At 39.4% G+C, this 12,639-nt stretch overlaps 1 protein-coding gene across 10 annotated transcripts in view; it reads right to left on the reverse strand.

Moving 5' to 3' along the window:
* Window positions 1-12,639, reverse strand: part of mcf2l2 (MCF.2 cell line derived transforming sequence-like 2) — an 83,698-nt gene that overhangs the window by 16,913 nt on the left and 54,146 nt on the right. For all 10 annotated transcript variants that reach the window (XM_017478128.3, XM_017478127.3, XM_017478134.3 and 7 more), the window contains 9 exons: window positions 11,703-11,772; window positions 11,490-11,582; window positions 11,290-11,382; window positions 11,089-11,214; window positions 10,146-10,367; window positions 7,794-7,886; window positions 7,387-7,465; window positions 5,144-5,198; window positions 4,736-4,833 (listed from right to left, as the gene is read on the reverse strand). In XM_017478128.3, the coding sequence (XP_017333617.1) occupies window positions 4,736-4,833; window positions 5,144-5,198; window positions 7,387-7,465; window positions 7,794-7,886; window positions 10,146-10,367; window positions 11,089-11,214; window positions 11,290-11,382; window positions 11,490-11,582; window positions 11,703-11,772 (929 nt within the window). The remainder of the gene's footprint in view (window positions 1-4,735; window positions 4,834-5,143; window positions 5,199-7,386; window positions 7,466-7,793; window positions 7,887-10,145; window positions 10,368-11,088; window positions 11,215-11,289; window positions 11,383-11,489; window positions 11,583-11,702; window positions 11,773-12,639) is intronic.

Here is a 12,639-nt window from a genome sequence, read left to right on the forward strand (position 1 = left end):
ACCATGCCCCCCATAATCATAATATTATAAATATTATTTGTCATTTGCGCTCAATCCTCAGCAAATCTGCTGTTGCCTTTAACCACATCCTGTTCCACTGGGCTATAAATATGAGGTTGCACACATGCAAAATCCGTTCCATCCATTACTATGTGAAATCCCAAAGAAAAGTCAACACAAAAGAGATTGCAACAAGCGCAACAACGATGCCACAGCCATCTATCACTGGGAGTCTATCCGCTTTCAATCAGTGCAACACTAACCAATCAGGGGCATGTGTGAGCTCAAGTACTGTATGTAGAAGAGGACAGATTGTGCTTTCCTCAAAGTGTTTTACGCTGCCCTGTGACACGGCATGAGCAAGAGTTTTAAAAAGATCTGTTGCTTGGCTTCATATGTCTCAAAGGAAGCTAAATTGATTCTTGTGGTTGTGGTGTTTAACAAAATTAACTGTTAAACACCACTTTCATGCCAGGCTGTAGGAAGCACTGCAAGATAGAAAATTGTAACCTCCTCCAGTGGAAATATAGTAATCACAGTCAGCACATATTCCCATAGGGTTGGACTAGCTATGCGACGTACGCAATGTGTAAAGTTTTCGCCCTATAGAATAGTTAGACCCGACATGTCACTAGCAAATGTCCACTAGCAAACACAACTCATCTTGGGACAAGATGTCAGCTGCAACGTCTTACATCACATCTAAAGTTCCATGCCAGCTGTCTTTCAGAGAGTGTGAAGGACATTTAGTTATGCAAACTAATTCCGCCGTGTGCCCTTGAAGAGGACTTGCTACCCCTTTCCTACAGAAGCAGTGCCACAATCGTAATAAAACAGCATAATTGCATATTCGCATGTTCTCTAACGGCGTTAGCACATCAGCTTACACGCCAGTCTGGATGCCAATTTTAAAGCGATGTCAAAGCGGTTTTCCCTTTTGAAACGAAAGCATTCTTGAAGAACACACTGTCTGACTGCCCTAAAATCACACCGCTCAGAACATTTTGACAGCGAATACTCAAAGTGAAACTTTGAAAACTTTAAAAAGCCAGGCCCGTACAAAAGCTTGAGGACAAAATTAGTTCTGCCTACAGCTCACAGCTTTAGTCATCACTCTTTCCACAACAATTTTCAAATCAAACAGCCAGATTGTGCCACAGTATGTGGCTTATCACTTGCGAAAAAATAAATCTTTGAGTCTCATTAATGAAGCGATATTTCTGCTTGAAGACAGCTGTTAATATCGCAAATTATTATCAATAAATAATTTTCACAAACAGTAGCTAAGCCCCAAACAGCACACAGCTTTATGTTTTCGTGAAGCTCTAAATCTGCAAAGAAATCTATATCTACAAAGTGTGACTCAAACAGTCTGAAAATAAGTATCTGTATGCCAATTGTTTGTTTTGTTTTTTCTGTTTTGAAGGTTCGGTTTGATAACGGATTTCATAGGCATTCACGCTGGCACGCAGGCGCTGGTGTGAGGCACGAGGTGCAGATGCCAATCAGCATAAAGGACGAAACGAATCGTACCACTCCGCTCCCAGAGCTCATTTTCTCCTGCTTTATTAACGCAGCTTTGAGCCAGTGGGCCGATGAAGACGCCTTTTGTCCTCAGAGGGGTGACATACCTGTCAGAATAACTTACACGCATAGGGTTTACTCCTGCCGCACATGACAGCAGCATTTACAAGATCAATGTATCGTGATAGTAAGTCTAGCCATCTTGAGTTGTATTATATTCTAATGAAAGGCTTTATCAGTTGTAATACATTCAACAGAAATTTGGATCTCCAGACCACAGTTGTCCTAAGAGGCACCGGGATTCACGAGTGGTGTGACAGAAAAGCGTTCGACCTGCCGTCTGGAGATTGAGGTTGAATGGCAACGACACTCACATGTCATTAGTCAATCTTAGGCGTCTGTTAGCTCAGGGGTTCCCAATCTTTTCCAGGGCAAGGCCGTCCAAATGGCATTAACATTTGACCGAGGCCCCCCTTTTGCAAGATGTCTTTAAAACACATTAAAAATACAGACGTCTGAAGATATCCCCTCCCTTTTTTTTATTTGTTATTAATACATCAACACCAAATTGTTGAGGCTCCCCGGCGCCCCCTGGCGGCCCCCACTTTGAAAACCACTGTGTTATCTCATGTATGTGGAAGAGGGTCGATAGCGCCTTCCTTCGTGTGTGTTTCACTGCCCTTTGTTCTCCCTGATTGGGATTTGTCTTATGATGGGAAGAGCTGGCTGGTGGGTATTTGAGAGCAAACACTACTTAACAAGCTAATGCTTGGCAATCATTAATTGTAGGGCTGTTGTGTGACCTAGTGCATATAGGAGTCCTACTATGGTGGATTATTGCCCCTCTGCTTCAGTCGAATTTATCAAAGGAATGAAATTTCATAGATTCCAGTGCACAAGAACCTAAGGAAGCAGAGTAATTGTAAAACAATTTGGCCTGGGTTGGAATGAGTACTTTATATAAGGAGTCGTGGTTAGTTGCGCCGTTGCAATATTCAAACAAATCTGCTATTCATTCGATTTAAGAACCGAGATTACATCAGAGGCTTAGCGCTGTGCCATTTTTCTAATGGTGTATGATTACACTTCACTTATAGACTCCAAGAGCTGACATGAATAACAATTATGACCTCTAATGCGATATGTGGGTGTTCTCTCACGTGTGAATCTCTAGTACCTAGCGTTTATATCAGCTAATTGCTGGTCTCCATGATGGCAGTGCATTTTTAATTAGTGATTCTATTCACTGTAATATGGTCCATGTACAGTACAATGGCAAGTCAAATCACTGACAAGTGATTTACTGATCAAATATTTCAGCCCATTGTATATTGTTAGTAGTTAGGAGAAGTAGTCTATTGATAGTGAACGTGGGTGACATAAATTGTGTCCATCCACAAAACTGAGCTGGAAAAAAAATGGGACAGAAATTTGCAGCCTTCATATGAAGTCAGGAAAATATGGTTTTGGCCTTGCATCTGTGCTAAGATGGGGAACATGTCTAGAGATGAGGGAGTTCCTAATTTTGGTCCCAATTAGGTTATAAAACCCCTCTGAGTTGGCATATTTCAAATGTCACAGCCCTGTTGTGCTTCTCAACCCATGTACTGTATATGCACAAGTTGTTTGTTTTTAACCATGAAACTTGGTGAGAAGAAGAAGTACATAATGTAAGTCTATTGAAATTAGCAACGGGTCAGCATTATCTGGTGTTATATGGCATTATAGCAATAAATTACGCTCTGTGGCATTCACCCATCCATCCAATTTCTGTACCGCATATCCTATACAGGGTCGCGGAGGAGCCTAGAGCCTATCCCAGCAAACTTGGGGCACTCAGGACATCCAGCCCATCGCAGGGCACAATCACACACAGATTCACACTCTACTGACAATTTACAGATTACAATCAGAGCACAAAGCATGTCTTTGGACTGGGGGAGGAAACCAATGTAGCACAGAGCACGGAGCTGCGAGGCAACACGCTAACCTCTAAGCTATAGTATTTTTAAAACCAGTTTATTTGTCCTACCCTCACAGACATCCCAGAACAATCTTGTTCCTTTGATACACCTCACAAGTGTGTACCTTTTCCAGCACAACACTGTGCACAGTCACGCAAACTGAGTGATCAGTGGAGCCATAGCCCTAGGTGGATCCACTCAATTCAAATGAAGTAGCATCACACCACCCCATGGTGGATTATTTTTCTATAACAGCATGCCCTTCAGTGTTTTATTCCTCTTAAACATCAATTTGCCAATGCTTATTTATTTAAAAATGGCACCTCATACTTTTAATCGGTTTATAGTTACGTTTCAGTTTGTGTATTATACATGAAACATGTTAGTTAATGTTATCCCTTATGTTATAAACAACTATAAACAGTCTTTCCCTCACCAGTCTCTCTATTTTTTTCTCTTTATTGAAGTTAATAAGAGAAAAAGTGCAGCTGGACATGTTACCTAAAAACAGGAAAGTCCTCCATCCAGAAGAGGTATAGACCATTACAAAATGCTGACACTGGAGACTCCTTCCATAAATGTTAAACAAATCAGAGAAATTCATCACATAAACAATTTTCTTTGTTAAATAACTTTTTTTTTTGTTTGTTTGTATAAAAATCTGCTCATTTTTAGTGTTTAGTCAGACTACATAGAGCATCCACCACACAAGATCTTGTGAGTTGGCTGGAACTATAGAAAGAATGACGTATTAGAATGAGTACGTTAATATAAACGTGTGATTTGACTACTGTCTGAGTCATGCTGTTATAGAAAATCAACACCTTCTGATCAAACAGATTTGAGAATTCAACAACCCTGTGGTATAATCAGTAATAATTATCCTTATCCATTTAAGGAGATTTTCAGGAGGCAGTAGAACCGTAAGTGAGAGAGACAGGTCTGAGGGAGAGCGGAGCGTGGTGCCAAATAGCACTCAGTTAGAGAGCCTGGATGGCAGCCTATTGGAATTACAAATAATTTCACAATTAAAGATGGTGGCCTAAAAGCTTAACAGTAAATAAGCAGGTAGTACAGTAGCTGTAGAACATTCTGCTCATGACTATATAAACTGTATTTCACTTGTACTTGTTTGTACTGCTCACTAATCCTGTTCTCTGTTATCGGAATCTCAAACTGAGTCGTTTATTATTATATTCCGAGGCAGGTTGCAAGGCTCTTTGGTTGCAGCTCACAGCAGGTCTCACCTCGTTTCTGCCTCATGTTGGGGCCGCTGTCACTGCGCTTGTAGCCTGTCTCTGGGCTGGAGGAGTCGGACTGCCTCAAGGCCATTTTGCGAACGTTCCTGCCAGAGAAAAGCACAGTGCGAACAAATAATAGGTGGGAGCCCCACTGTTCTCCTCACTGAATAACTATTCAGCAGGCTTCACGCAGAAAGCTTGGCAGTATACCAAGATGGATCATTCATCTGGGTGGGCTCACACACACATGCACACACACACACACACACACACACACAGACACACACATATACATATATATATATACACACACACACATATATATTATATATATATATATATATATATATATATATATATATATATATATATATATATACACACACATACACACACCAACACACAAACAAGTACCTCATGGGAGCATGGTAAATGTTTTCGGTGATTCTTTGATGGAGCTGACTTGCCTCTGCAAAGAGTAAGAGACAAATAGGTTGTTCAAAGGTTGGATATTCCCACAGCAGTGAACCATAAGCACAAATCTCTGAGTTTAATGATGGATACACATCGTTTAAGCACAGTGCACCAAAGCAGCAGTGGAGAAGAGGATATGCTGCAGTGGGTATAACGACACAATAGAAAGGCAGAAGATACAACATATACAACATATTCAGTGATATTCAGTTGAACCAAATAAGTGTTTTGAAAAGCTTCCATTGGTTTGCGGTGATGTATACACACATACATTATTTTTATATATATATATATATATTTATATATATATATATTTATATATATATATATATATATATATATATATATATATATATATATATATATATATATATATAATTCCTATATATAATCTAACAAACCTGACACAGTTCATGAAAACTTCAAGGAGTCTAATTTTAAAAAGAACAACAACAAAAAACACACACACAATAATAATAAAACAAATACAGAATCAGTTACTATAGTATATTTACTCATGCGTAGTTTTTTGGTACTACGTTGCTAAGTTTATAGTGTTTAAACTACACCAAAACTCCATGGAGGTCCCCCAGGAGAGAATGCTAGACCAGAAGCTGATGAGGCCCCACACCTCTTATTAGGACTATGCATTAAATGTGTGTTTTATTGTGAGCAACTCCACCTTACCCAAAGCTTTATAAAACATGCTTGTGGTGAGAAATATTTTGAGTGTACTTGGGGAGCTGAAAAGTTCTGAAAAAGGTAGTAATAAAAATGTGATTGGTAAGTAGTATTGCATCATAACATATAAGAGGCAATCATGTTCCAATATGATGATGACCAAGCCTGAGCAATGGAATTTTGGAGAGGTGTGGGGTATGTGGTCATAAAACTGAAGGCAATTAATGATTCGATAAAGAAAAACATGGCCTTCAAATCAAGCTTTGGTTGACTTTAATAGAGTGCTTTAAATATTCTTAACCTGTATCTATTATGCCGCATTAGCTGTTTTAGTCAAAGTGGGTGAACAAGTGAGTGTAGGCTGCAATTTAAATAAATAAATAAATAAATAAATAAATAACAATTTCAGTAAAAAATTTCAGTTCCCCTAATGTTCTTATCTGCCAGCCATTTTAGGCTGGGGTTGTTCACTACAATGACAGCCCTTCTGTATTGATAAACAAAGATCATGTTTCAGAGTAATCTTGCATGCAGACAGTGGCAAGCCAGCGCAGTGGCGATTTGATTAATAAAACAAAACCACAATGCAGTCACTGTTGCCTGGGCAGCTCATTATGCTACATGTCTCCTGCCTTGAATGAGCGCTGCTTCTTTGGTAGTGCTTATGTAAAGGTGGACTTGCTTCTGTCAGCCTGTAATGGTAAATGGTAAATGGGCTGCACTTATATACCGCTTTTTTAACCTAGGCGGTTCTACAAAGCGCTTTACACTGGTTCTCATTCACCCATTCACACACACACTCACACACACACACCAATGGTAGCAGAGCTGCCATGCAAGGCACTAACTTGCCATCGGGAGCAACTTGGGTTTCAGCGTCATGCCCAAGGACACTTCGGCATGTGAACGCATGTGGGCCGGGAATCAAACCGCCAACCGTACAATTAGTGGACAACATGCTCTAACATGCTCAACACCCAAACCTGTGCTGTCCTTATACTGGCAGAGAGCTGTCATTGTAAGAGAGCAAATACTATATATGAATACAGAAATTCGTGTTTATCATGAGACACTGGCGTCCAAAATCGCGTACTGTGACAGTACCCATTACATTTGATTCAGTACCTACTGCTCGGCCGTTGATACAGGACGTCCTGATCAGTACAAGCATGTAGCATGAATACATATCGGACGTGCTACATCCTCCTACATAACTATGTAACCCTCAGCAAGTATGAATACATTTACATACTCTGCATCGCAAATGAAGGAAAGAATTATGGTATCTAGGTCAATGGTTATTCCTAAGGTTTACGCCTAACAAAAATGTGAATAAAATACTGAAATGATGAAACTCTGCACCACATCCTACAACATCCACCTCTGTAATCACGCCCTCCACCATGTATGCTGTAAGATGTATCAGACTTTCCAAGGCTGTGACTGAGTTGTGTTACAGCGTGAGGGCGAGTGATCCCTGACCCCTGATGTGAAAAACACACCTTTGCACGCCTCCAGTTGGCCCGTCAGTACTTTCCTGATCTCGGACACCCACGTGTTCTTCACGTCCATGGAGGAGGCCTGGGAGAGAATGCAAATCAACTCACTCAGTGACTCACTGCAGCATCCTGAAAGTCAACAGTGCCCCCCAGTGGTCAAGTAGAGAAATAAAACGAGCTGCAAGAAGCTCGTAGACGATGCAGGTGGTGGTGTGATGCTGTGTGGGTGTGCTGTTTGTGCATGCCTGGTCTCAGTCTACTCTTCGAATTTATTTGAAAGTCAAATCTTGCTTTACAGACACACGACAGACACACAAAAAAAGTCTAGAAAAGCCAGAAATAAACATGATCGTACATGACTGTGGGTTCAAATATCAAAACACTTTTTCATGTCTTATTCTGCCCCTCACCTGAATGATGTAGACCTCCTCTCTTCCATTGTACCAGATTTCGAATTTCTTGGCGTCTCCTTTCACATTCTCTGTGATTCCAACAGCACTCATCTGCCACAGAACACATCAAACATTTCCTTGTACGAGTATGTTTCACTGCGCTATTTAGTTATATTTATCGATATAGTTTTTTCGGCTGAAACCCGAAGGAATTTTCTGGTATCCTGGGACCTAAATGGCATTTTTTTTTTTTATCCAGACATTCATAAAAGATTATTAATCGGCAAAACTACAGAAGTGACGTGATACAGTTTATAGCCAAAAAACAAAACAAAGCATTAGTGTAGGACAACCTTCCCAGAATATGGGCTCAGTGACAGTACCCATGAATTTTTCGATGAAGCCTATGCGATGCTTCATTAGCTTCAAGGGCTAAAAACTTAACATGATGGTCCTTGGCTTGAGAAGATGCATGGCATTTGCCTTCTCCTAAACTGACCAGATATTTCAAGCCCAAGTTGAAACTACACAACTGAAAAAGACATATTCAAAAACTTAGAAACTAAACAGAAAGATTCCTACAAAAAATATCTTTTCAGTTCTTTAACAGGATTGCCCTCCTTGTCACAGAGGAAATGGACACATCAAATGACTCCTTTATCACTTGTTACAGATGTTAAATAAGGATCATTCCATCTCAGTTTGTCCAATAATTGCAAAGATGGTTGCTTGACTGTTTTTAAAGTTTTCTAATTTTTTTGTTTGAGTGATTACCTGTATTCGCATTGCAAAACCACCATTTTTAAAATGATGATTATTATTATTTTACTAGGTTTAACTACAATGACTATCTTTGTGTCCTGGCGCACAACAAATTTTGGTTATACAGCTGTTTACGGAAACCTCAATATCTCCGCTCAAAATTGTCATAGTTCCTTGGAACAAAAACTGATCTCTAGAGCACATTTCAAGGTAAATGTTTTGCATCTCAGTCTTAATTTTTTACGGGGGTATCTAGGTAAATATAGTTTGCATGCGGAGCATTTCAGTTTTGAGATATCTCTCTTTTTTATGGGGGTAAGACAGTGCGATTTTTGAAAATTTCCCTCATTTTCTGGTTGAATATCTCTGGTGGGGGACCAGATACGAATTTTCACAGAAATACTGTTGCAATGAAAAAGGAAGCTATCAACGGCTGCAACCAGACTTTTGAGAAAGAAGGTTTGACAAACCCTCGAGTAACCGCAAAACATTTGCAGCAAGACTTGGTGGCAAGAGGCACTGAGGTTTCACTGAGCACAGTATGGCGCATACTAAACACAGAGAGTTTCCATGCCAGAACTCCAATATATACACAACGACTGACCCAAAAGCACAAGAAAGGTCGGCTCAAAATCATATAAATAAGCCACAGAAGATTTGGGATTGTGTTCTGTGGAGCGATGAAACAAAACTGGAACTTTTTTGAAAGAAGAATGAAGAAAGAACACTCTGTCCACAGTTAGCATGGTGGAGGCTCAGTGAAGCTCTGGGGCTGCTTTGCATCCTCTGGCACTGGAAACCTGCACTGTGTGGAAGGCAAGATGGATTCATTGGAGTATCAGGAAATCCTAAGAGAAAATGCCGTCTGTGAGGAAGCTGCAGCTCAGGCGTCACTGGACCTTCCAACAGGACCACACATTCCATTTTTTTTAGTGTACTATGTGTTCAGCTACAGTATGTTGTTCCATGTGTGAAGCACAATAAATGGATTTAAATTCTAAGACGCGTGCTTGCAGGGTGACACGTGATCACATGTGACGAAATCGCGTGAAACCCTATGAAAAACCGTGCATTCTTAAGGGCCACATCTGTATATTTCTACATCACAAAAAATTTTTATTTTGATGCTTCTTATTATTCATCTTTTCTCTAGCTACCTATAAGGCAATCAAACTATCCATAGGTAAAGTATGTTAAGCCTTTACCAATAGACTGCATGATATAACTTTAGAAACTTATATCATATACTTTAGAAACAAAAGATGTATTATAACTGATTGGCTATTCAAAATGTAGTGCATATTTTCAGTGTGGTTTCTAAAGTATACATAGCGTTAGTGTTAGATATCATTATCCAGCAGAATGCTAACGTTATGTTTTACCAATGTCACTCTTATATTTGTAGTTTTAAAGTACAAACACTGTGTTTTTCTGTAAAGGATTTTTTGGTGTGTATTTGGTATGTATCAGTCTCGGAGCAGAAACAGTAAGAGGAAATTGACAACATATAGCCTTTTTGTATCACACATATAGGTTCAACCACAAACCAGTTCCTGTTTGTAAATGTCAGAAAGGATCATATAAATAAGGCCAAATCTTTGTCTGTACCTTCAGAGAGTGCTTGAAACTGTAGGATGGGGATTTCTCATGGCCATCCGAGTTCTCCTCACGCTTCTTGCAAAACAAAATCATCTTATTGTACAAGAAGAGGTGCCTCTGCATGGGCTTGAAGCGCGCCAAGTCCTTGACTTTATTGTGACCTTTCTTATGGTCTGTCCACACGTTGAAAGAGCCTTGCATGAGCAGCTTACCCAGGTCGTTCAAATTACCCTAGATAGGAGAGACACCATCACCGTTATTTATTTCTAATGAGTACACTCCTGGGTGAAAATAAAAAGCCCAAAATTGCACAATGTTAGGCTTTTAATGGTTTCAACAGCAAACAATTATGAAATTAGGTCAGGAAATTAGCAAGAATTAAAAAACACACTCCTGAGACTTCCTGTGCCACCATTTGCTCGTTTACTTTTGCTGCAGTGAACTGTTTGGGGAAAAGCTAGAAACAGGGAAATTCACTTATATAGTCTTATTGTATGCAAAGGTTAAAGCATGATAATAATGAAAATATTTGATGCAAAATACAAACTAACACAATGTGTCGAATGTGTTACAAAATTACTCAATTCAATTTGAAATAAATAAATAAATAAATAAATAAACAAATAAAAATAAAAAGTCTGCAAGGCCTAAACATTTATAGAAATCAAAGGGAAAAGCTATCTGATTTTATGCTACTTTATCTATTTGTTTAATTCTTGCTAATTTCCTGAGCAATGAGTTAAAGCTTAAAATTTTTCCATTTTGGTTTTGGCTCTTTTTTTAAATTTTTGGCCTAGGGATGAGAAAATTTAAGGATGACCATGTGACGGTGCAGAAATAGCACCATATACAAGAGTCCTTTGTGTACACCCTAAATATACAAGAGACCTTTTGTGCACCTTTGTGTGTTAAACATGTTTTTTAATAGCAACAGGCTCTTTCATGCAAATACCTCAAAGCCAGTGATGGCAATTTGATGCATTGAATCATTGACAGATTTTATCATGTCTAACATAGTGGCCAGAGCTTCCTCCAATTCTGCCGTGCCCTCTGAGTTCTTGCAGCACTTCAGCATTTCCTATAAAACACATACAAATTAACTTGAGATCTCCAAAGTCCAAATAACAAGGTAATCCAAAACATGACACAGTACCTTCAAAAGTAACTGGTACTTGGTGATTCTCTGCACAGGCTTTAGCAGGTATGCATCTAAAGAGAGCTTGTGGTCCAACCGTTTTTGGCATTCCTGTACCAAAAGGAATAGTTACATGCGCATAATCATCTATTATATACGAAAAACAGAAGCTATAAAACGAGAATTTTGAAGGCAAAGTATAAGAATTCAAGAGTCACCTGAAAAAACAGGCTGTCCCCACACTGCCTCCAGAGAGCCTCAGACCGAGGTTTATTTTGACAGTATTTCTCATAGATCTGCAGCTCTTCTTTCTGTGGGACAGCAGAGGCAGACCGCCTTTCATTTTCAATCCAAGCAATATCCTAGAGCCTAGACTCAGTGCACGGCCTGCGGCGCAACTGCTTTCATCGAGGTCTTATGGAATTACTCACTCTTTTCAAGAAGCATGTTCCCACTAACTCTGGCTTCTCCATGCAATTTTCCAGCTCTTTGAGAAATGTCCTGCGAAAAAAAAAAAATACAAGTGAAATAACTAAGGATGCGAGAAGGAAGCGAGAGCAATTCAATTCAAATTTTATTACGCTGTGTAAGGAATAAAAAATGACAACGCTCTGTTATAGGAAAATAATCAAGGATGGGGCAGTGTTTTCCAATAACAGCATGTCCTGAAATGTTTTATTACTTACATTACATAACACAGCAATTTTCAGATTATAGGATAGGATTATTCTTTTTTTCTTAATTAAACAATGACGTATTTTTTTTTATCTGCTTATTGTTAAGTTTAATGCTGTGCAACATCTGTGAAACACCTTCCTGTTATCAGTTAGGTCCTGTTATCTGTGGTTGCCTAACAAGCATCCCTTTATTCTGTCTTGTGCAAACAAATTTTGCAACTTTTACTGACCATGATGCTCTCTGCAACAAGTTTTTTCCTGTTATCGCCTACGTTATATGAACTGTCATTCCCTCTCTAGCAGGTCCTCTTTTTCTCGTGAAGTTTATGAGACAAAAGAAAAGTTTGTGGACACCTGACCACCATACCCATATGTGCTTGTTGAACATCATATTCCAGACTTAGTCCCCCTTTGTTGGTGTAAGAGCCTGTAGAGTTCTGGAAAGGCTTTCCACTAGATTTTGGAGCATGGCTTTGGTTATTTTCCCATTCAGCCACAGGAGCATTAGTGAGGTCAGCAACTGATGTTGGATGATGAGGCAGTCAGTGTTCCAGCATCCATACTGGAACAGGTTTGAGCCCATATATGGGTGTGACGGTCAGGTGTCCACAAACATTTGGCCATATAGTATATGATGTATGAAAACTGATGATGGAATAACTATTGAAAATCTCAAGAACTTTGTTCTAGT

The sequence above is a fragment of the Ictalurus punctatus genome, chromosome 10 (assembly GCF_001660625.3).
Source record: "Ictalurus punctatus breed USDA103 chromosome 10, Coco_2.0, whole genome shotgun sequence".
Lineage (NCBI taxonomy): Eukaryota > Metazoa > Chordata > Actinopteri > Siluriformes > Ictaluridae > Ictalurus > Ictalurus punctatus.